Below are 24,139 nucleotides of genomic sequence, written 5' to 3' on the forward strand. Positions count from 1 at the left end.
TGTGATGTATTCCCTCCCCCCTTTTAAAAACTGAACATTGCCCTTCCCAAGGCAAGATTCGGTATTTGCCTATGTCTAAATGGGCTCAACTAGGGTGACCTTATTAAACACATTCTCCAGGACTGAGACATAGGTCACCTAGCAATCATTTCTTCCAGCCAGGGAGGTCCTTCTCATTGACAAGGAAGTCTGCAAATCCTTTAACCATTCTTCTATTCTCATCACCCAAGTATGACAATATTGCAAGTCATGTTCGCCAAAGTCCTACATTGGTTGTGTGGCAAACAAACTCCTCTGTAGTTTCTGGTACATCATAATTCAAAACCAGTTGTACATTTCGTATGGCCAGTCCTCTGATTGCATCAGAGATAATTAACAGCATTAGTCTCTCACCATTGGCAAATCTGAGTCAGGCTGCTTCTTGATCTTCTCAGATACAGCCTTCCAGGATAGATTTTCCAGGTACATCTTTTGGAGTTAATGTTGTCTTACATCTAGCCTAATTCTCCCTTGTAGTTTCTGATTATTACCAATCTAGTCTTTTTTCCTACAGCCTTCAGTAAACAGCTTATGAGAGCCCATTTCTGAGCCTCTTGGATCCACATCACTTCATGTGTGGTGTTATCCACTGGATAATCACTTTTACTCTCCTCCCTTGAAGGGTCCCAGTTTACCTTTAAGCTAGACTTCTTTTTAGCTCCACTTTGATTAGGGTTTTGTACTGCTGTTTCCAAAATCTATGTCTCAGTCCTTCCTCTTATACTTCAGCTCCTTTTTGGGGATGACTTTCTTCCTCACCAGCCTAGTAACTTTCCCTTTCAGGTGTTTGAGGCACTGCCTCACCCCATCTGTCCTGTGTTGTCTGACATTTCCTGGGACTCAATCCCCTCTTGAGGGCTGCCTTGTCACCCTCTAGGAGTTCAATTCTCTTACCTTGGGTCTTGATACCATGGGACTGTTGAAGGATTTTTCATGGAGCTCCCTCAGATCCTTCAATAACAACAAGTACTGTCATTCCCTGTCATTTGCTTTTATCATCAGATAGGCTAACTCTTGCTTTCGTTTCATGGCTTGAGACAGGGTACAGTCTCTTGAGGAGTGTATTTCCTTTATTTCCTTCAGCGCTACCCACATTTTGGTCCTGTAATGCACTGAATTGTGCTGTGATCAGAAGGAGACCCCATTGACCTGAAGGCATGGGATGCATTGTCCTAGGGATGTGGGGTTCCATGACCACCACTCCCAAGAGGAGGAGATGGATGGTAGTGGTCAGGGACTCCCTCCTAATGGGGATGGAGTAATCCATCTGCCAACCAGACTCGAGAAGTGTGCTGCTTGCCTGGAGCTAGAATTCAGAATGTGATGGAGTGGCTGCTGAAACTAATCAAGCCCTCGGACCGCTACCCCTTCCTACTTCTTCACGTGGACACCAATGACATTGCCAAGAATGACCTTGAGTGTGTCACTGCAGACTATGTGGCTCTAGGAAGAAGGGTAAAGGAGTTTGAGACACAAGTCATGTTTTCGTCCATCCTCCCTGTTGAAGGAAAAGGCCCAGGTAGGGAAGTAAATTATGGAAGTAAATATGTGGTTATGCAGGTGGTGTCAGAGAGAGGGCTTTGGATTCTTTGACCATGGGATGTTGTTCCAGGAAGAAGGATTGCTAGGAAGAGATGTGATCCACCTAATGAAGAGAGGGAAGAGCATCTTTGCAAGCAGGCTTGCTAACCTAGTGAGCAGGGCTTTAAATTAGGTTAGCCAGGGGATGGAGACCTAAGCCCTGAGGTAAGTGAGGAAGTAACATACCAGGAGGAAACACAAGGAGGAGGGTGCAACAGGGGAGGCCTCCTGATTCATACTGAGAAATCAGGGCAATCGGGTAGTTATCTTAGGTGCTTGTACACAAGTGCAAGAAGTTAATATTGTTCAATATCTTCATAAATGATCTGGAGGATGGTGTGGATTGCACTCTCAGCAAATTTGCGGATGATACTAAACTGGGAGGAGTGGTAGATACGCTGGAGGGGAGGGATAGGATACAGAAGGACCTAGACAAATTGGAGGATTGGGCCAAAAGAAATCTGATGAGGTTCAATAAGGATAAGTGCAGGGTCCTGCACTTAGGACGGAAGAACCCAATGCACAGCTACAGACTAGGGACCGAATGGCTAGGCAGCAGTTCTGTGGAAAAGGACCTAGGGGTGACAGTGGACGAGAAGCTGGTTATGAGTCAGCAGTGTGCCCTTGTTGCCAAGAAGGCCAATGGCATTTTGGGATGTATAAGTAGGGGCATAGCGAGCAGATCGAGGGACGTGATCATTCCCCTCTATTCGACATTGGTGAGGCCTCATCTGGATTACTGTGTCCAGTTTTGGGCCCCACACTACAAGAAGGATGTGGATAAATTGGAGAGAGTCCAGCGAAGGGCAACAAAAATGATTAGGGGTCTGGAACACATGACTTATGAGGAGAGGCTGAGGGAGCTGGGATTGTTTAGCCTGCAGAAGAGAAGAATGAGGGGGGATTTGATAGCTGCTTTCAACTACCTGAAAGGGGGTTCCAAAGAGGATGGCTCTAGACTGTTCTCAATGGTAGCAGATGACAGAACGAGGAGTAATGGTCTCAAGTTGCAGTGGGGGAGGTTTAGATTGGATATTAGGAAAAAACTTTTTCACTAAGAGGGTGGTGAAACACTGGAATGCGTTACCTAGGGAGGTGGTAGAATCTCCTTCCTTAGAGGTTTTTAAGGTCAGGCTTGACAAAGCCCTGGCTGGGATGATTTAACTGGGAATTGGTCCTACTTCGAGCAGGGGGTTGGACTAGATGACCTTCTGGGGTCATAGAATCATAGAATCATAGAATATCAGGGTTGGAAGGGACCAATTCAGGGTCCCTTCCAACCCTGATATTCTATGATTCTATGATTCTATGATAAGTCTGGGAAACAAGCAGGGAGATCTGGAAGTCCTGGCACAGTCAAGGAACTATGATGTGATTGGAATAACAGAGACTTGGTTGGGCAACTCACATGACTGGAGCACTGTTATGGATGGGTATAAATTATTCAGGGAGGACAGGCAGGGGAAGAAAGGTGGAGGAGTAGCACTGTATGTAAGAGAGCAGTATGATTAATCAGAGCTCCAGTATAAAACTGGAGAAAAGCCTGTTGAGAGTCTTTGGGGTAAGTTTAGGGACAGAAGCAACAAGGGTGATGTTGTTGTAGGTGTCAGACCAGGAGGATGAGGTAGATGAGGGTTTCTTCGGATAATTCACAGCAGTTTCTGGATCACAGGTCCTCATTTTCATGGGGGACTTCAATCACCCTGACATCTGCTGAAAGAGCAATACAAGCAGTGCACAGACAATGCAGGACATTTTTGGAGAGTGTTGGGGACAACTTCCTGGTGCGAGTGCTGGAGGAACCAACTAGGGGCCATGCTCCTCTTGACCTGCTTCTCACAAACATGGAAGAATTGATTGAGGCATTAGAAGTGGGTGGCAACCTGGGAAGCAGTGACCATGAGATGGTCGAGTTCAGGATCCTGACAAAAGGAAGAAAGGAGAGCAGCAGAATACAGACCCTGGACTTCAGAAAAGTAGACTTTGACTCCCTCAAGGAACTGATGGGCAGGATCCCCTGGGAGGCTAATATGAGGGGGAAAGGAGTTCAGGAGAGCTGGCTGTATTTTAAAGAAGCCTTATTGAGGGTGCAGGAACAAACCATCCTGATGTGCAGAAAGAACAGTAAATATGGTGGGTGACCAGCTTGGCTTAACACCGAAATCTTTGGTGAGTTTAAACACAACAAGGAAGCTTACAAGAAGTAGAAACTTGGACAGATGACTAGGAAGGCATATAAAAATATTGCTCCAGCATGCAGGGGTGTAATCAGAGAAGCCAAAGCACAACTGGAGTTGCAGCTAGCAAGGGATGTGAAGGGTAACAAGAAGGGTTTCTGTAGGTATGGTAGCAACAAGAAGAAGGTCACGGAAAATGTGGGACCTTTACTGAATGGGGGAGGCAACCTAGTGACAGATGATGAGGAAAAAGCTGAAATACTCAATGCTTTTTTTGCCTCGGTCTTCTCAGACAAGGTCAGCTCTCAAACTGCTGCACTGGGCAGCACAGTATGGGGAGGAAGTGAGTAGCCCTCAGTGGTGAAAGAACAGGTTAAGGACTATTTAGAAAAGCTGCACATGCCCATGTCTGTGGGGCCGTATGCAATGCATCCAAGGATGCTGAGGGAGTTGGCGGATGTGATTGCAAAGCCATTGGCCATTATCTTTGAAAACTCATGGCGATTGGAGGAGGTCCTGGACGACTGGAAAAAGGCAAATATAGCGCCCATCTTTAAAAAAGGGAAGAAGGAGAATCCGGTCAGCCGCATCTCAGTCCCCGGAAAAATCATGCAGAAGGTCCTCAAGGATTCCATTTTGAAGCACTTGGAGGAGAGGAAAGTGATCAGGAACAGTCAACATGGATTCACCAAGGGCAAGTCATGTCTGACCATCCTGATTGCCTTCTATGATGAGATAACTGGCTCTGTGGATATAGGAAAAGTGGTGGATGTGATATACCTTGACTTTAGCAAAGCTTTTGATAATGGTCTCCCACAGTATTCTTGCCAGCAAGTTAAAGAAGTATGGATTGCCTGAATGGACTATAAGGTGGATAGAAAGCTGGCTAGATCATTGGGCTCAATGGGTAGTGATCAACTGCTTGATGTCTAGTTGGCAGCCAGGATCAAGCAGAGTGCCCCAGGGGTTGGTTCTGGGGACAGTTTTGTTCAACATCTTCTTTAATGATATGGATGACAGGATAGATTGCACCCTCAGTAAGTTTGCGAATGACACTAAGATGGGGGAGAGGTAGATATGCCGGAGTGTAGGGATAGGGTCCAGAGTCACCTAAACAAATTGGAGGATTGGGTCAAAATAAATCTGATGAGGTTCAACAAGTACAAGTGCAGAGTTCTGCACTTAGGATGGAAGAATCCCATGCACTGCTACAGGCTGGGGACTGACTGACCAAGCGGTAGTTCTACAGAAAAGGACCTGGGGATTACAGTGGGTGAGAAACTGGATATGAGCCAAGAGTCTGCCCCTGTTGCCAAGAATGCTAACGGCATATTGAGCTGCATTAGTAGGAGCATTGCCAGCAGATCGAGGGAAGTGATTATTCCCCCCTATTCGGCACTGGTGAGGGCACATCTTTAGTATTGTGTCCAGTTTTGGGCCCCCAATACAGAAAGTATGTGGACATATTGGAGAGAGTCCAGTGGAGGGCAACGAAAATGATTAGGGGGCTGGGGAACATGACTTATGAAGAGAAGCTGAGGGAACTGGGCTTATTTAGTCTGCAGAAGAGAAGAATGAGGAGGGATTTGATAGCTACTTTCAACTACCTGAACGGGGGTTCCAAAGAGGATGGAGCTAGGCTGTTCTCAGTGGTGGCAGATGGCAGAACGAGGAGTAATGGTCTCAAGTTGCAGTGGGGGAGGTCTAGATAGGATATTAGGAAAAACTATTTCACTAGTGAGGCACTGGAATGGGTTACCTAGGAGGTGGTGGAATCTCCACTGTCAAGGTTCCTCCCCCACTCTGAACTCTAGGGTATAGATGTGGGGACCTGCATGAAAACCTCCTAAGCTTACTTTCACCAGCTTAGGTTAAAACTTCCCCAAGGTACAAATTAATTTTAACCTTTGACCCTGGATTTCCACTGCCACCACCAAACTTTAACTGGGTTTACTGGGAAATGTAGTTTGGACACGTCTTTCCCCCCAAAATCCTCCAACCCTTGCACCCCACTTCCTGGGGAAGGTTTGGTAAAAATCCTCACCAATTTGCATAGGTGACCACAGACCCAAACCCTTGGATCTGAGAACAATGAAAAAGCATTCAGTTTTCTTACAAGAAGACTTTTAATAGAAGTAAAGGAATCACCTCTGTAAAATCAGGATGGTAGATACCTTACAGGGTAATTAGATTCAAAACATAAAGAATCCCTCTAGGCAAAACCTTAAGTTACAAAAAAGGTACACAGGCAGGAATAGTCATTCTATTCAGCACAGTTCTTTTCTCAGCCATTTAAAGAAATCATAATCTAACACATACCTAGCTAGATTACTTACTAAAAGTTCTAAGACTCCATTCCTGTTCTATCCCCGGCAAAAGCAGCATACAGACAGACACAGACCCTTTGTTTCTCTCCCTTCTCCCAGCTTTTGAAAGTATCTTGTCTCCTCATAGGTCATTTTGGTCAGGTGCCAGCGAGGTTACCTTTAGCTTCTTAACCCTTTACAGGTGAGAGGATTTTTCCTCTGGCCAGGAGGGATTTTAAAGGGGTTTACCCTTCCCTTTATATTTTTGACATCCACTCTTAGATGTTTTTATGGCCGGACTTGACAAAGCCCTGGGTGGGATGATTTAGTTGGTGTTGGTCCTGCTTTGAGCAGGGGATTGGAATAGATCACCTCCTGAGGTATCTTCCAACCCTACTCTTCTATGATTCTGTGATTCTTCTATGATTTCTACTTTGCCCTGTGGGCTGTAGCAACCATGTTTTCTAAGGTTGTCTTCTAACCTTCTCCATGAGGAGTTGGGTTTGCTTGGGTAGTTGTAGAGGTTACCACCAATACTACAGCTTCTATAGTCAATTCTGTATTGGCAGGCACTGATTATAAGTCCTTCGCTGAGTTGTGAATCCATCTCCCTGCACCATCTTCCAGAATGCTTGGATTGTTGTCCACTCCTCTGTGGGGACGTAAGCCCCTTAGTAAACAGTTACCATGTTTTCCATCTCAATGTCCATATTCATGCCCTCTTCACACAGCTCTTCTCTCTCCTGGACTATTTTAGTCCTTTCAGTTCCTTAACTTGCTTACAGGAGGGGGCCCTTGACTTAGGAGGATTCCTGTAGTTAGGTGTTGATGTCATCCTGTTGCCTCACAATTGCCTCCTCATTCTGCCGCTGTTGCAGTTCTAGGCTTTGCACTGTGTTCTGGTCCCTTGGCAGCTTCATCTCCTGGGTCTTCAATGTCCAGATCTGGTCCTGGAGGGCTTGCAGAGCCACTTCATGCTGCTTCTGCTGGCTTTGCAGCTGGTCCCACACACCAGAGAGAGATGGTTTCGCTGTTGCGGTTTCATAGAATCATAGACTATCAAGGTTGGAAGGGACCTCAGGAGGTCATCTAGTCCAACGCCCTGCTCAAAGCAGGACCAATCCGCAATTTTTGCCCCAGATTCCTAAATGGCCCCCTCAAGGATTGAACTCACAACCCTGGGTTTAGCAGGCCAATGCTCAAACCACTGAGCTATCCCTCCCCCACCCAAGTTTCTGATTGTGGTTTCAGCTTGTCATTTGTCCTTTGTTGAAGCTCATTGATTTTGGTCCTGCTATCATTGTAAAGAGCTTCCTTCTCCAACTGTAGCTGTTGATGCTTATGCTTCAGTTTATTGGTGAGCTTATTCAGCTCTGAAGCTGGGAGGTCTTGAGTTGCTTTGCCATCTCCAGACTCCCAAGTTGCTTCTCTAGCAACCTCTTTCTCTTCTTTCTTCATCTCCCATTTTAGCTCAACCTCCAACAGCAGTTGCTAGACCTGGTGGGGATGTTGCTGTTTGCTTCCACTTCAGGTTCAGCTGCTACTTCAAATCCTTCAGTGAAGCGCTGCCTTTCTGCTCCAGTATGTGTTGTCCATCCACAGTGACTTTCACCTCCTGTAACTTACTGATGTCTATTAAATTAATCATGTCTGGCTGTGCTTTCCAGAGTGCTCTGTCAGGAACCGCAGGGCTCTATTTCAGCTCCTGGGAACTTGTCCTGTAGCCTAGTTCATTTTCCACCATTGCAGCTTGGTGGTCATCAGCCTGGCATATCTTGGACTGTGAGTCCAATGCATTGCTTCTTCTCTAGAGTCAGGTCTCCCTGACGTTGAGTACTGGTGCTGGCTGCCCTGTGACAGGAAGCACTCTGTATAACACAGGCCACAGAACTTCCCCAAAATAATTCCCAGAATGTCTGTTTTAGAAAAACACCTAATCTTGATTTTAAAATGTTCAGTGTGAGAGAATCCACAACAACCATTGCTAAATTGTTCCAATGATTAATTATTCTCACCATTAAAAATGTATGCCTTATTGTCTAGCTTCAATTTCCAGCCATTGGATCGTATTATACCTTTATTTACTAGACAGAAGAACCCATTATTAAATATTTTCCCCAAGTAGATACTTATAGACTGCAATCATGTCACCCTTTATTCTCTTTATTAAGCTAAATATTGAGCTCCTTCAGTCTGTCACTATAAAGCATGGTTTCTAATCCTTTAATCATTCTCGTGGCTCTTCCCTGAACCTTTCTCAACATCCTTCTTGAACTGTGGACGCCAAAACTGGACACAATATTCCAGCAGCTGATGTACCAGTGCCAAATACAAACCTCCCTACTCCTCCTCAAGATTTCCCTGTGTATGAATCCAAGGATGGCCACGGTGTTGCACTGGGAGCTCTCGTTCAGCTGCTTATCCACCATGACCCTCAAATTTTTATCAGAGTGACTACTTCCCAGGATAGACTCCTTTATCATATCACTATTTTCTTTGTTTCTAGATGTATACATTTACATTTAGCCAAACTTACCTGTTCATGCAGAGAGATCAACAATCAGTAGATCCACCTGTACATTGTTCCAACTCTAGAATTGTGCCCTTTATATTGAGAAGAAAGAGGGCAATTAATGGCAATAGGGACTCTTGCTTCAAGGACATTCCAGAAGGGAATTCTCAGAAAAGATCTCTTGCAAGATAAACACAATGGAAGGCTCAAAGATTTTTTTTTAAATTGAGTTTGGAGAAGGAGGCTCTCCCTGAAGAACACCCATGCATACATCTCTTTTATTTGAAAAAAAAATCCAAAATACATACTGTAGAAACGGACCTGTTTTCATAACTTCCCTCCCCTTTTCTTCTCCCCAAGCCACCATAACCGCCTCATAGCCAGTCGATAAAAGGCGGGAAAGGAAACTCAGATACAAGAAGAAAAGGAGTACTTGTGGCACCTTAGAGACTAACCAATTTATTAGAGCATAAGCTTTCATGAGCTACAGCTCACTTCTTCAGATGCATATCGTGGAAACTGCAGCAGGCTTTATATATACACAGAGAATATGAACCAATACCTCCTCCCACCCCACTGTCCTGCTGGTAATAGCTTATCTAAAGTGATCATCAGGTGGGCCATTTCCAGCACAAATCCAGGTTTTCTCACCCTCCACCCCCCCACACAAATTCACTCTCCTGCTGGTGATAGCCCATCCAAAGTGACAACTCTTTACACAATGTGCATGACAATCAAGTTGGGCTATTTCCTGCACAAATCCAGGTTTTCTCACATCCCCCCCACCCCCATACACACACAAATTCACTCTCCTGCTGGTAATAGCTCATCCAAACTGATCACTCTTCAAGTTTAAATCCAAGTTAAACCAGAACATCTGGGGGGGGGGGTAGGAAAAAACAAGAGGAAACAGGCTACCTTGCATAATGACTTAGCCACTCCCAGTCTCTATTTAAGAATTATAACATGTCAAGAATTATAACATTCATAAACCAGTCGGAGAACACTTCAATCTCTCCGGTCACGCAATCACAGACATGAAGGTCGCTATCTTAAAACAAAAAAACTTCAAATCCAGACTCCAGCGAGAAACTGCTGAATTGGAATTCATTTGCAAATTGGATACTATTAATTTAGGCTTAAATAGAGACTGGGAGTGGCTAAGTCATTATGCAAGGTAGCCTGTTTCCTCTTGTTTTTTCCTACCCCCCCCCCCAGATGTTCTGGTTTAACTTGGATTTAAACTTGAAGAGTGGTCAGTTTGGATGAGCTATTACCAGCAGGAGAGTGAATTTGTGTGTGTATGGGGGTGGGGGGGATGTGAGAAAACCTGGATTTGTGCAGGAAATAGCCCAACTTGATTGTCATGCACATTGTGTAAAGAGTTGTCACTTTGGATGGGCTATCACCAGCAGGAGAGTGAATTTGTGTGGCGGGGTGGAGGGTGAGAAAACCTGGATTTGTGCTGGAAATGGCCCACCTGATGATCACTTTAGATAAGCTATTACCAGCAGGACAGTGGGGTGGGAGGAGGTATTGGTTCATATTCTCTGTGTATATATAAAGCCTGCTGCAGTTTCCACGATATGCATCTGAAGAAGTGAGCTGTAGCTCACGAAAGCTTATGCTCTAATAAATTGGTTAGTCTCTAAGGTGCCACAAGTACTCCTTTTCTTTTTGCGAATACAGACTAACACAGCTGTTACTCTGAAACCTGTCATATACAAGAGTCTTTCTCCTATTCAGCTTCACAGACTTAATAAAACAACAGGTTTAATAAAACAACAAAATCTCTGTGAGAATTGCCATTAGGCTGGCCTTCTGTAAGAATCTATTAGTTTCCCATGGAACCAGGTTCTAAGAGGTTCTGAGACTTACCAACCAAATTTCAGTGGGATTACAGTTGTGTAATTTAGGATAGAATTAGATCATCAGTGTATAATTATTTTACATATCTGTAATAAATTTACTGAATGACCATCTTTTTTATGGTTACAGGTTATGTAGAAGAGTGTGCCAAGAGTTCTCCTGTAGATTATTTTTGGTATAGAGAAACTTTAAATATTTCCACTTCCATTGATGATTCAGGCACCATACAGTGGTGGCTTTTACTGTGTTTAACATGTGCCTGGGGAGTACTGTACGTGTGCACAATCAGAGGCATTGAAACAACAGGAAAGGTACATTTTGTTTTATATGAGAGTGAGATATACAAATTCTATTGTGATTCCCTATTTAACAGGAGGACATGTGAAACTAGTCACATTATAAAAGCTACATATTTCATAAGCAAAAGTAATACTATTGCCAATGTCAATTAAAAAAATATATCTCAGCAATCCTTTTGAACAGGGAAGTAGGATGGATGGGGATTCAATTTATGTGTGGATTCAGTAGGATCCAGCTCCCTGATCTCAACAAGCCTTTCTCTCATTCTGTACTTATTTACCTTTAAGATGTCTTTAATGAAGGATCCAAGATCCAATGTTCTTTCTGCTATGACCATTCTCAAATCATATGTGTATGTCCTTATTTGGGTTTGTGCTCATCCCTCAATACTTACTATCTGAATACCAAATCCAAGGTTTTAAAAAATGAGTACCTAAATTTAGGCTCCTAAGTGCACAGTTAAGCACTTAAATAAGTATCCTGATTTTTAAAAATGTTGAGCATTCAGCAGCTCCCAAATTTTTGTAATAGCCCCTAATTATCAACAGTAATAATCAGACATCAGGTTGTAGATTTTTTTCCCCCATAGTTAGCAGTCATGACAGAATGACCTGATTTCGATGCTGAAGAGTTACAACCTGTCTTAAATTGAGCACTGACTCAAAATATATATATTAATAATTCAAAATATACGTGTACTGCATTTCTCAAACATAAGAGTTCCAACAGTATGTTAATCATGACAAATTTGACACTTTTTTTCTGTTGTTTATCTGTTGTTTCACATTTCATTGTTTTCTCCTCTCATTTCCTTCTTTCTATGCTATTTTTCACGAAACAGTATTTATCTCATATTTTAAAATATTTATATGTTCCTCCTCCAGGCAGTGTATGTAACATCAACTCTTCCTTATGTTGTGCTTACCATTTTCCTGATCCGTGGCTTGACATTGAAAGGGTCAGTCAGTGGAATTGTATATCTCTTCACTCCCAATGTAAGTGATTGGATTCTTTTGTCTGTGAATGAGGCCATTAAGTAGATATCTGTATCATTAATGACAAGTAGAAAATAAACCCCTTCCATCAATATGTATTCTGACTATCCTTCAGGCATCCTAAAAGCCATTTCCTTAAGGCTTGAGTTGGATGGTAGAGCCCTTCTTTGCATTAGAAGCAGTGGTTCCCAAACTTGATTCGTGGCTTGTTCATGGTAAGCTGCTGGCGGGCTGTGAGAAGCTGGGGGGAGCGATAGCCCAGGGTTGTGAGTTCAATCCTTGAGAGGGCCATTTGGGATCTGGGGCAAGAATTGGGGATTGATCCTGCTTTGAGCAGGGGGTTGGACTAGGTGACCTCCTGAGGTTCCTTCCAAGCCTGGTATTCTATGAGTTTACCTGAGTGTCTACAGGTATGGCTGCTTGCAACTCCCACTGGCAGCTCCCTTTCCCAGCCAAACAAAGCATCTTGTGGCCCACCACGGGCTTACCCTGAACAAGCCATGAACCAAGTTTTGGAACGACTTCATTAGAGGAACACATTAGGAAATTGTTAATAATTGCATGCTAGCCATTTGGGTCTTCTGTTGTAGTGGTGATTACGGTCTCAAACCTATCACCATATCATGCTGATTATTCTTTCAGACATGAAAGAATATATGCTACCCTTAAATTATGTTGCTGAACTCCTGAATGGGCCAGACGGATCATTCCAGAACAATGTGAACTATTTTCTCACCTCCTACTACATTCTGCTTCTAGAACGCTTCCATACTCTACCAGTAGAAAGCACTCGGCCTGAGTTTCAAACATAAATGGTGGAATTAGGATGGGATTATAATCCTATCTTGGAATTTTCTGTCCAGATATCTGTATTAAAATGGTTTATTTTCAGAGCAGTTTCTCACTAAAATAAGTGTTCAGCTGCCATGGGAAGCCCAGATATCAGGGTTTATCTACTGATCAATCAGTATTAAGTGGTACAACTTAAACACTTTTTGGAGAAAAGAGATAAGAAATCTACTGTCACCTACAGGGAGACAATTATTTGCATAATCTTGTCTTTGTATATATTTGTTTATTTAATTTTACTTATATTTAATTTTAACACACAGGAAACACAAAGAAAAGTAGTTTATAAAAGCACTCATTTTGTTTGCTGTCCATGTTTTAAGAGTGAGAATTAACTATGTACCATCTCTCCAATGATCTTGTTCCAGTCACTATTATGACTTTCTGATATTCAGTATAAGCTGTAATATTTATACATCATAAGATGTCATATTATACATTCATGAAGCCTTTTGTCTGATACTTCAGGTTACCGAATTGGCTAACCCAGTCACATGGCTGGATGCTGGAGCCCAGGTATTCTACTCTTTCTCCCTTGCCTTCGGAGGCCTCATCTCCTTCTCTAGTTACAATTCAATTCAGTAAGTAGCAAGCACAAAAAGTACAATTTGATATCAGTATTTCATTACTTGATATAAAGTGTTGCAGTTAGATTCTGCCCTTTAATTGCATAATTATTTAGGGCTGGATGGTTCTCAGCTCCAACAGTTGAGAAGACTCAGACCCAGCACATCTTCTTTGGAGGGATAAAAGAGTACAACTTCAATCCTCTTTTCTCTTCATCCTTTGGAAGCCCTTGTTCTTTTCTCGTATCCTAGCAGAGCACACCAATGCACTATAATACTAATGAATTCAGCATAAACCTGTATGATGTGAGTCACTACATACTGAATGTTTCCTCCCCCTTTCCCTCCCTCCCCCTTCAGAGCAAAGCTGTAAAGCAGGGGAGGAAATGGCAAAATAGGCCAGTCGGTGGAAACTTGGTTTGTTCAGAACGCACCATGCCATGGGGTCCAGAAGCAGTGCACAGTCACAAGGCTCTTGCATAGATAGCCAGAGCCTCTGTAGGGCTCAACAACTCTGTAAATGTAAGGAGAAGAATCCAAGTCAAGTCTGCAGCTGGGTAATCCCTGCTCCCTAAATTCTAAAGAAATTCCATCTTTGGGCAGTTCATGGCAATTCATATACTATACCCGAGTTTTCTCCACACATAGCGGACAATAACAATGAGGAGTCCGGTGGCACCTTAAAGACTAACAGATTTCTGTGGGCATAAGCTATCGTGGGTAAAAAACCCACTTCCTCAGATGCATGGAGTGAAAATTGCAGATACAGGCAAAAATATATGTTGGCACATGAAGAGAAGGGAGTTACCTTACAAGTGGAGAACCACTGTTGAAGGCCATTCAGTCAGGGTGAATGTGGTTCACTCCCAATAATTGATGAGGAGGAGTCAATACCAAGAAAAGGAAAATTGCTTTTATAGTGAGCCAGCCACTCCCAGTCCCTATTCAAGCCCAAATTAATGGCAAATGAATTGTAGCTCTGCAGTTTCTCTTTGAAGTCTGTTTTTGAAGTTTTGTGGTTGAAAAATGGCTACTTTTAAATCTGTTATTGAATGTCCAGGGAGATTGAAGTGTTCTCCTACTGGCTTTTGTATGTTATCATTCCTGATGTCTGATTTGTGTCCATTTATCCTTTTAAGCAGAGACTGTCCAGGTTGGCCAAATGTACATGGCAGAGGGGCATTGTTGGCACATGAAGGCATATATCACACTAGTAGCTGTTCAGGTGAATGAGCCCCTGATGGTGTGTCTGGGCCCTATGATGGTGTCACTAGAGTAGATATGGGGACAGAGAAGGCAATGGGGTTTGTTACAGGGATTGGTTCCTGGGTTAGTGTTTCTGTGGTGTGGTGTGTAGTTGCTGGTGAGTTTTTGCTTCAGGTTGGGGGGCTGTCTGTAAGTGAGGATTGGCTTGCCTCCCAAGGCCTGTGAGAGTGGGGGATCGTTTTCCACAATAGGCTGTAGATCATTAATGATGCATTGGAGAGGTTTTAGCCGGGGGCTGTACGTGATGGCCAGTGGTGTATTTTCCTTGTTGGGCCTGTCCTGTAGTAAGTAACTACAATATCCACCTGGGGAAGTGAGGAAACAGATTGACAGAGTGAGATGGGTACCCAGAAGTCACTTATTACAGGACAGGCCCAACAAGGAAAATAACAGAACCCCACTGGCCATCATGTACAGCCTTCCGCTAAAACCTCTCCAGCACATCATCAATGATCTACACCTCCTCATCAATTATTGGGAGTGGACCACATCCATGTTGACTGAATTGGCCTTCAGCACTGGTTCTCCACTTGTAAGGTAACTTCCTTCTCTTCATGTGTCTATATATATTTATGCCTGTATCTTCAATTTTCACTCCACGCAACTGAAGAAGTGGGTTTTCTACCCACAAAAGCTTATGGCCAAATAAATCTGTTAGTCTTTAAGGTGCCGCTGGACTCCCTGTTGTTTTTGTGAATAAAGACTAACACGGCTACCCCTCTGATACATAGTTGACAATGTAGTCCTTTGATTTTTCAGTGTCCAGATAATGTATTTCTTCCTTCACTTTATTGAAGCAAAACTCCCTTTAAGTTCTTTAATGAGCTTTTTGTCTGAATCGACAAACTAAAGATTGCAGGATTTGGTCTCAAGAAATACATTACATACACTGAGAGATAAAATATATTATCAAGTCAATAGAAATTATGACAAATGGATGGAGTTGGGGATTGAGTTATATTAACCAGAAAGTTACAGGCACTCTGTAACCAAATATCAGTTGTGCCCATTTGCTATTGGATTCTCATTATACAAAATGTTATGGGTTTAATACAGGGGTAACTGATGAAATTTACAAAAAAGAAAAGGAGTACTAGTGGCACCTTAGAGACTAACCAATTTATTTGAGCATAAGCTTTCGTGAGCTACAGCTCTGAAACCTGATGAAATTTAGTGGCAGGTGAGACATAGAAGTTTACACTAGATAACTTAATAGTCCTTTCTGGCCTTAAACTCTATGAATGTATGTAATGTGTGTCACGGTTTCAGGGTACTGCATCTGTATCCACTCCTCTCCATGGTCCACACCAGGAGTGCCTAGTCAGGTTCTCAGGTCTCTAGCAGTCACGTGTCTCTAGGCAGGGATCCTCGTCCCACTCTCTTCTGATCAGAAAGTTTTAAGGTGGCTCAGCTCCCTGTGATATCCTCAGTAAGCCCTGGTCTACACTAGGACTTTAGGTCGAATTTAGCAGCGTTAAATCGATTTAAACCTGCACCCGTCCACACAATGAAGCCCTTTATTTCGACTTAAAGGGCTCTTAAAATCGATTTCCTTACTCCACCCCTGACAAGCGGATTAGCGCTTAAATCGACGTTGCCGGCTCGAATTTGGGGTACTGTGGACACAATTCGATGGTATTGGCCTCCGGGAGCTATCCCAGAGTGCTCCATTCTGACCACTCTGGACAGCACTCTCAACTCAGATGCACTGGCCAGGTAGACAGGAAAAGAACCGCGAACTTTTGAATCTCATTTCTTGTTTGGCCAGCGTGGCAAGCTGCAGGTGACCATGCAGAGCTCATCAGCACAGGTGACCATGATGGAGTCCCAGAATCGCAAAAGAGCTCCAGCATGGACCGAACGGGAGGTACGGGATCTGATCGCTGTTTGGGGAGAGGAATCCGTGCTATCAGAACTCCGTTCCAGTTTTCGAAATGCCAAAACCTTTGTCAAAATCTCCCAGGGCATGAAGGACAGAGGCCATAACAGGGACCCGAAGCAGTGCCGTGTGAAACTGAAGGAGCTGAGGCAAGCCTACCAGAAAACCAGAGAGGCGAACAGCTGCTCTGGGTCAGAGCCCCAAACATGCCGCTTCTATGATGAGCTGCATGCCATTTTAGGGGGTTCAGCCACCACTACCCCAGCCGTGCTGTTTGACTCCTTCAATGGAGATGGAGGCAATATGGAAGTAGGTTTTGGGGACGAAGAAGATGATGATGAGGAGGAGGTTGTAGATAGCTCACAGCAAGCAAGCGGAGAAACCGGTTTTCCCGACAGCCAGGAACTGTTTCTCACCCTAGACCTGGAGCCAGTACCCCCCGAACCCACCCAAGGCTGCCTCCTGGACCCAGCAGGCGGAGAAGGGACCTCTGGTGAGTGTACCTTTTAAAATGCTATACATGGTTTAAAAGCAAGCATGTGAAAGGATTACTTTGCCCTGGCATTTGCGGTTCTCCTAGATGTAGTCCTAAAGCCTTTGCAAAAGGTTTCTGGGGAGGGCAGCCTTATTTCATCCTTCATGGTAGGACACTTTACCACTCCAAGCCAGTAACACGTACTCGGGAATCACTGTAGAACAAAGCATCGCAGTGTATGTTTGCTGGCATTCAACCAAAATCCGTTCTTTATCTCTCTGTGTTATCCTCAGGAGAGTGAGATATAATTCATGGTCACCTGGTTGAAATAGAGTGCTTTTCTTCAGGGGACACTCAGAGGAGCCCATTCCTGCTGGGCTGTTTGCCTGTGGCTAAACAGAAATGTTCCCTGCTGTTTGCCACAGGGAGGGGGGAAGGTTGAGGGGGTAGTCACGCGGTGGGAGGAGGCAAAATGCGACCTTGTAACGAAAGCACATGTGCTATGTATGTAATGTTAACAGCAAGGTTTACCCTGAAAGAGTGTAGCGACTGTTTTATAAAATGTGTCTTTTTAAATACCGCTGTCCCTTTTTTTTTCTCCACCAGCTGCATGTGTTTCAATGATCACAGGATCTTCTCCTTCCCAGAGGCTAGTGAAGCTTAGAAAGAAAAAAAAACGCACTCGCGATGAAATGTTCTCCGAGCTCATGCTGTCCTCCCACACTGACAGAGCACAGACGAATGCGTGGAGGCAAATAATGTCAGAGTGCAGGAAAGCACAAAATGACCGGGAGGAGAGGTGGAGGGCTGAAGAGAGTAAGTGGCGGGCTGAAGACAGGGCTGAAGCTCAAATGTGGCGGCAGCGTGATGAGAGGAGGCAGGATTCAATGCTGAGGCTGCTGCAGGACCAAACCAGTATGCTCCAGTGTATGGTTGAGCTGCAGCAAAGGCAGCTGGAGCACAGACTGCCACTGCTGCCCCTCTGTAACCAACCGCCCTCCTCCCCAAGTTCCATAGCCTCCACACCCAGACGCCCAAGAACGCGGTGGGGGGGGCCTCCGGCCAACCAGCCACTCCACCACAGAGGATTGCCCCAAAAAAAGAAGGCTGTCATTCAATAAATTTTAAAGTTGTAAACTTTTAAAGTGCTGTGCTTAAAGTGCTGTGTGGCATTTTCCTTCCCTCCTCCACCACCCCTCCTGGGATACCTTGGTAGTCATCTCCCTATTTGTGTGACGAATGAATAACGAATGCATGACTGTGAAGCAGCAATGACTTTATTGCCTCTGCAAGCAATGATTAAAGGGAGGAGGGGAGGGTGGTTAGCTTACAGGGAAGTAGAGTGAACCAAGGGGCGGGGGGTTTCATCAAGGAGAAACAAACAGAACTTTCACACCGTAGCCTGGCCAGTCATGAAACTGGTTTTCAAAGCTTCTCTGATGCGTACCGCGCCCTCCTGTGCTCTTCTAACCGCCCTGGTGTCTGGCTACAAGTAACCAGCAGCTAGGCGATTTGCCTCAGCCTCCCACCCCGCCATAAACGTCTCCCCCTTACTCTCACAGATATTGTGGAGCACACAGCAAGCAGTAATAACAGTGGGAATATTGGTTTCGCTGAGGTCTAAGCGAGTCAGTAAACTGCGCCAGCGCGCCTTTAAATGTCCAAATGCACATTCTACCACCATTCTGCACTTGCTCAGCCTGTAGTTGAACAGCTCCTGACTACTGTCCAGGCTGCCTGTGTACGGCTTCATGAGCCATGGCATTAAGGGGTAGGCTGGGTCCCCAAGGATACATATAGGCATTTCAACATCCCCAACAGTTATTTTCTGGTCTGGGAATAAAGTCCCTTCCTGCAGCTTTTGAAACAGACCAGAGTTCCTGAAGATGCGAGCATCATGCACCTTTCCCGGCCATCCCACGTTGATGTTGGTGAAACGTCCCTTGTGATCCACCAGAGCTTGCAGCACTATCGAAAAGTACCCCTTGCGGTTTATGTACTCGGCGGCTTGGTGCTCCGGTGCCAAGATAGGGATATGGGTTCCGTCTATAGCCCCACCACAGTTAGGGAATCCCATTGCAGCAAAGCCATCCACTATGACCTGCACATTTCCCAGGGTCACTACCCTTGATATCAGCAGATCTTTGATTGCGTGAGCTACTTGCATCACAGCAGCCCCCACAGTAGATTTGCCCACTCCAAATTGATTCCCAACTGACCGGTAGCTGTCTGGCGTTGCAAGCTTCCACAGGGCTATCACCACTCGCTTCTCAACTGTGAGGGCTGCTCTCATCTTGGTATTCATGCGCTTCAGGGCAGGGGAAAGCAAGTCACAAAGTTCCATGAAAGTGCCCCTACGCATGCGAAAGTTTCGCAGCCACTGGGAATCGTCCCAGACCTGCAACACTATGCGGTCCCACCAGTCTGTGCTTGTTTCCCGAGCCCAGAATCGGCGTTCCACAGCATGAACCTGCCCCATTAGCACCATGATGCATGCATTGTCAGGGCCCATGCTTTCAGAGAAATCTGTGTCCATGTCCTGATCACTCACGGGACCGCGCTGACGTCGCCTCCTCGCCCGGTATCGCGTTGCCATGTTCTGGTGCTGCATATACTGCTGGATAATGCGTGTGGTGGTTAATGTGCTCCTAATTGCCAAAATGAGCTCAGCGGCCTCCATGCTTGCCTTGGTATGGCGTCCACACACAAAAAAGGCGCGGAACGATTGTCTGCCGTTGCTCTGACGGAGGGAGGGGCGACTGACGACACGGCTTACAGGGTTGGCTTCAGGGAGCTAAAATCAACAAAGGGTGTGCCTGTACATCAAGGAGTATTTCAGGCAGGACTGCACGGAGGGTTCCAATAAGAAATGGTGCACCTAAGTTATCGTTGTTATTGGAACAAGGAGGTTAGCCTGGCCTCTGATTGATACATGGCTAGATTTACCTCGCTGCACCTTCTCTGTGAGTGACTGCAGTGTGATCTAGACAGGGGAGGAGGCAAATGAGTACAAAACAAATCTGGTCTATTTCTTGTTCTGACCCACTCCATCTATCTTTTACATCTTTGGCTGGCAGCAGACGGTGCAGAAGGACTGCATGCCATCCACATCTCATGGCTGCTCGGCAGAAGATGGTACAGTACGACTGCTAGCAGTCCGTATCGCCTGCCCGCTCACCATAAGACGGTTCAATAGGACTGACTGCAGGACTAAATAGAATGACCTGCTCAAGTCACTCCAAATTTAGTCCCTGTGCCCATGTCTGCCCAGGCGCTCCTGATCGACCTCACAGAGGTGACCAGGAGCACCTCAGACATGACGATGACGGCTACCAGTCGTACTGTACCGTCTGCTGCCACAAGGCAAGGGGTTGCTGCTACTGTGTAGCAATGCCGTACCGCGTCTGCCAGCACCCAGGAGACATAGGGTGACGATTACCTGAGCGGGCTCCATGCTTGCCGTGGTATGGCGTCTGCACAGGTAACTCAGGAAAAAAGGCGCGAAATGATTGTCTGCCCTTGCTTTCACGGGGGGAGGGAGGGAACGGGGGCCTGACGATATGTACCCAGAACCACCCGCGACAATGTTTTAGCCCCATCAGGCATTGGGATCTCAACCCAGAATTCCAATGGGCAGCGGAGACTGGGGGAACTGTGGGATAGCTACCCACAGTGCAACGCTCCGGAAGTCGACGCTTGCCTCGGTACTGTGGAAGCGCTCCGCCGAGTTAATGCACTTAATGCACTTAGAGCATTTTCTGTGGGGACACACACACTCGAATATATAAAACCGATTTCTAAAAAAACGACTTCTATAAATTCGACCTAATTTCGTAGTGTAGACATAAGCCAGCCTTCCTAACAACCAGGGCCTGTATGTTGCTTTCTCTCCAAGGGCTATGAACTGTGTACTGCCAGCAGTTACAGGTTACTTCACAGCTTTTTCTCAGCAAGAACATTTATTCTTGAAGTAAAATCATACAGAGAAAACATAACAATAAACAGATTTAAGCACACTAAATTTATCAGGTGTTTGTTTGCTGGATGAGAAAGAAGTCCCTGAGTCAGTTTAAACCCAGCCTTTTTATATAAAAAATCCCTTTCTTTGTCTCTTGGTCTCTGGGAAACCCAGTATGAACCAGAATATGCAAACCTCTCAGGGAGTGATACCTCTCTGGAAGTGTTTACAAAGCGATTCACTTTAATCACTCCCCACTACTTTGGTTCATGGAGTAGCTGTGATAACCCTCTTCCTTGGAGTTTCATATAATCTGTGGCCCACGGTGATATATAAACTTAATACAATATGGTCCCCAAAGATATTGCATGAGGTTGCAATATCTGTTACAGTGTATGTGATGCATCGTGACTTATTTGAGCACACTATTCTGGATGTGAATGCACAGAATTTCTCATTGTTTCATGATCGTTGTGAGTATCTCTTATCCGAGGTGAAGTTTTCAAATAGAGGTGAAATACACCTCAAAAATGTAGGTGTGCTCTTTGTGCCAGAGATAGCTTTCATTTACACACACAGATAACTGGCATTTGGGGCCCTCAGGGCCTCTAGCTGCAGAGTCCCCATGATTTTGGGGGATAGATACAAGTCAAGGATAATTTTTTTTAAAAAAGTTTCTAGCCTTTTTTTATTGTATAGATAACCTTAAAACAAATATAAGCTATGCAAGAGTTCATGATTTGTAAGGGGTAAAATATAAACTGGTCACTAGGGCTGACACTCTGTCACAGTGATTAGGAAAAGTCACATTATTCATATCCTTTCCCCTTCCCCCAACAAAACCATCTTGCAAGCATGCGAATGAGAGCAATACTCTTACATTCTATATTCTTACATTCACATAACACAAGAACTAGGAGTCACTAAATTAAATTAATGGGCAACAGGTTTAAAACAAACAAGAGGAAGTATTTCTTCACACAATGCAGAGACAACCTGTGGAACTCTTTGCCAGAGGATGTTATGAAGGCCAAGACTACAACAGGGTTCAAAAAAGAACTAAATAAGTTCATGGAGGATAGGTCCATTGATGGCTGTTAGCCAGGATGGTGTCCCTAACTTCTGTTTGTCAGAAGCTGGGAACAGGTGACAAGATGGATCACTTGATGATTATCTGTTTTGTTCTTTCCCTTTGGGGCAACTGGCTTTGGCCGCTATCAGAAGACAAGATACTGGTCTAGGTCGACTTTTGGTCTGACCCAGTATGGCCGTTCTTATGTTCTTATTCTAATTTATCCTCTGACACATTGATAATTTAGCTTAATTACACATTTCTTCAAGTATAACCTTTGCACATGATTGATTAATTTTAACTGTATTGAAAGTTTGATGTAGCTGTGTTATTCCTTCAATCTAATTAAAGACAAGAATGACTGAGCAATGTTAAAGTTCTTGAGGATACAGTTTTTAATTAAGTTTATCTCAACCTAGTTAACAGATTTGTTTCTAAACTCTCATAAAACTTTTTATATACATATAAATTAGTGTCCTGGTCCTGTGATAATCCCAATAATCAATTTTTAATATTATATATATATTGGGAAAATTCACTGATGTTTCTGTCTTTTGATTTACAGCAACAACTGTGAGAAAGATGCTGTGATTATCTCTATAATCAATGGTTTCACATCCATTTATGCAGCAACTGTCATATACTCCATCATTGGGTTCAGGGCAACAGAGAGATATGATGACTGTTTCAACAGGTAAATTGTAATAAAACCTAATTACACAGACTTTTGTTTAACATGAGTGGAAGCAGCCTGCCTTTCCACACCATTAGTTCAGTTAGAATTATTCTGTTATTCATGTGAATAGCACTTGCTTGCACAAGGAGCCCTATGGACCAGTTACAGGCTCTGGTCCCATATTGTTGACTGTAACTTAAACAAAAATCATGATCATGTCCAAGATCAATAACTTTTGATCATCTGATTTTGTAAGATGTGTTTATTTCATTGTAAAGGAAAAGTAAATAAACCAAAATGATGGTACCATAATGTGTGGCAGTTGTTTGACCAGTCCTCCTTTTCCACCTATAGCCACCCTAACCTTTGAAAGTTCTGAACAGTGATGTTTTAGAGAGTTAAAACCATCCAGTCATTGATATTCCATTTTGTGAGATAATTTTGTCAATATAGTTCTTTCAGAAATAGCTATTAAGGAGGCAATTTCCATTGGCACAGAGGTAGATCAAATTGGCAAAATACCCACCATGAATACTGAAATAACTATAGTTTTACATGTAATGAGACAATTTACCATTAGCATAATCAGGCATAAACCACTGAATTCAGGACTGGTCAAATATTTCAGTGAAAATATTTTTGCAGAAAATTGGGTTATCCACTAAACCATTTTTTTTGTGTGTGTATGTGAAAAGGAATTGTTTTCCACTGAATTTTCATTCCTGAAAACCAAAAATAAGTTAGCCAGAATCCAAACTATTTCATAGAATATCAGGGTTTCCCCAGGTCCTTAAGTGGCTCCCTCAAAGATTGAACTCACAACCCTAGGTTTAGCAGGCCAATACTCAATCCACTGAGCTCTCTCTACCCCCTACTGATTCAGTTATCCTGCTATGGTTTGTCATGAGAGTTGTAGTTTGGTTTCCTCAGGTCCCCATTCTCCTGTATAAACATATCTCCCACGATGCACCAAAACTGGGGACTCCCATGATGCAGCCATTTCCCCTCACTGTGAGGTGAGACCATGCTGCATCACAGGAGATATAATCCATCCATAGAACCCAGGCTATAAAGGTGAATGGTAGCATGAGAAACCATAACTTCAACTCTCACGAGGCCCTGGCATAATTTCTGAATTGTAGAATTTCAGTTTTTGATTTTTTGAAAGAAAATTTGAACTTTTCCATGGAAGATTTAGACAAAAATTAATTAAAGCTCACACCAGCAATGAATATGTCCCAACTATTTTGCGGAACCAGTTCCGCTGATATCTATTTATGAATATAATTTCTTTAATTGTAAAAGTTAATATAATTTTGAATATATTTGTATTCACTATTACCAATAAATATTTTAAAAAGAGTAATTAAAATCCTTATTTGACCCAAAATGTCTGCATAATAAATACAAGAATGGCTGGTATACCCTATTATACACTTATACATGACCCAGGTGGGAACAGGTGAGTAATTTTACTTTGGTTTATTTGAACAGGATTTAGATAATTTTTCTTTATCATAATTTAGGGGCAGATTTTCAGCACCAGGTCTCCAGATGTCTGTGTGCAGATTTGAATATGCACATACCTATATGAGTACTTTGTGGGAGCAAACAATTGT

The 24,139-nt window shown here is 43.8% G+C and overlaps 2 protein-coding genes across 3 annotated transcripts in view; both read left to right on the forward strand.

Annotated features, from left to right (window-relative positions):
* The window catches only part of SLC6A19 (solute carrier family 6 member 19), an 82,684-nt gene that overhangs the window by 33,847 nt on the left and 24,698 nt on the right, over positions 1 to 24,139 (forward strand). The window contains exons 4-7 of the mRNA XM_073332433.1: positions 10,614 to 10,795; positions 11,669 to 11,779; positions 13,097 to 13,209; positions 22,410 to 22,538. Of these exons, the coding sequence (XP_073188534.1) occupies positions 10,614 to 10,795; positions 11,669 to 11,779; positions 13,097 to 13,209; positions 22,410 to 22,538 (535 nt within the window). The remainder of the gene's footprint in view (positions 1 to 10,613; positions 10,796 to 11,668; positions 11,780 to 13,096; positions 13,210 to 22,409; positions 22,539 to 24,139) is intronic.
* Positions 16,248 to 17,951, forward strand: LOC140907148 (uncharacterized). Of its 2 annotated transcripts, XM_073332435.1 has the most exons (3): positions 16,253 to 16,327; positions 16,424 to 16,832; positions 17,421 to 17,951. In XM_073332435.1, the coding sequence occupies exons 1-3, from the start codon at positions 16,277 to 16,279 to the stop codon at positions 17,933 to 17,935; spliced, it is 975 nt and encodes a 324-aa protein (XP_073188536.1). In that variant the 5' UTR covers positions 16,253 to 16,276; the 3' UTR covers positions 17,936 to 17,951. The 2 variants fall into 2 exon arrangements, with proteins under 2 accessions (XP_073188535.1, XP_073188536.1); XM_073332434.1 differs by having other exon boundaries at positions 16,248 to 16,832.

Source organism: Lepidochelys kempii, chromosome 2 (genome assembly GCF_965140265.1).
Source record: "Lepidochelys kempii isolate rLepKem1 chromosome 2, rLepKem1.hap2, whole genome shotgun sequence".
NCBI classification, from domain to species: Eukaryota; Metazoa; Chordata; order Testudines; family Cheloniidae; genus Lepidochelys; species Lepidochelys kempii.

Bases quoted from the DNA above. Each gene is read 5' to 3' on its own strand.
- LOC140907148 (XM_073332434.1), top strand. From the start codon at position 16,250: ATGCAGAGCTCATCAGCACAGGTGACCATGATGGAGTCCCAGAATCGC. The intron at 16,833-17,420 runs GTGAGTGTACCT...TTTCTCCACCAG, and splicing joins AGGCGGAGAAGGGACCTCTG to CTGCATGTGTTTCAATGATC.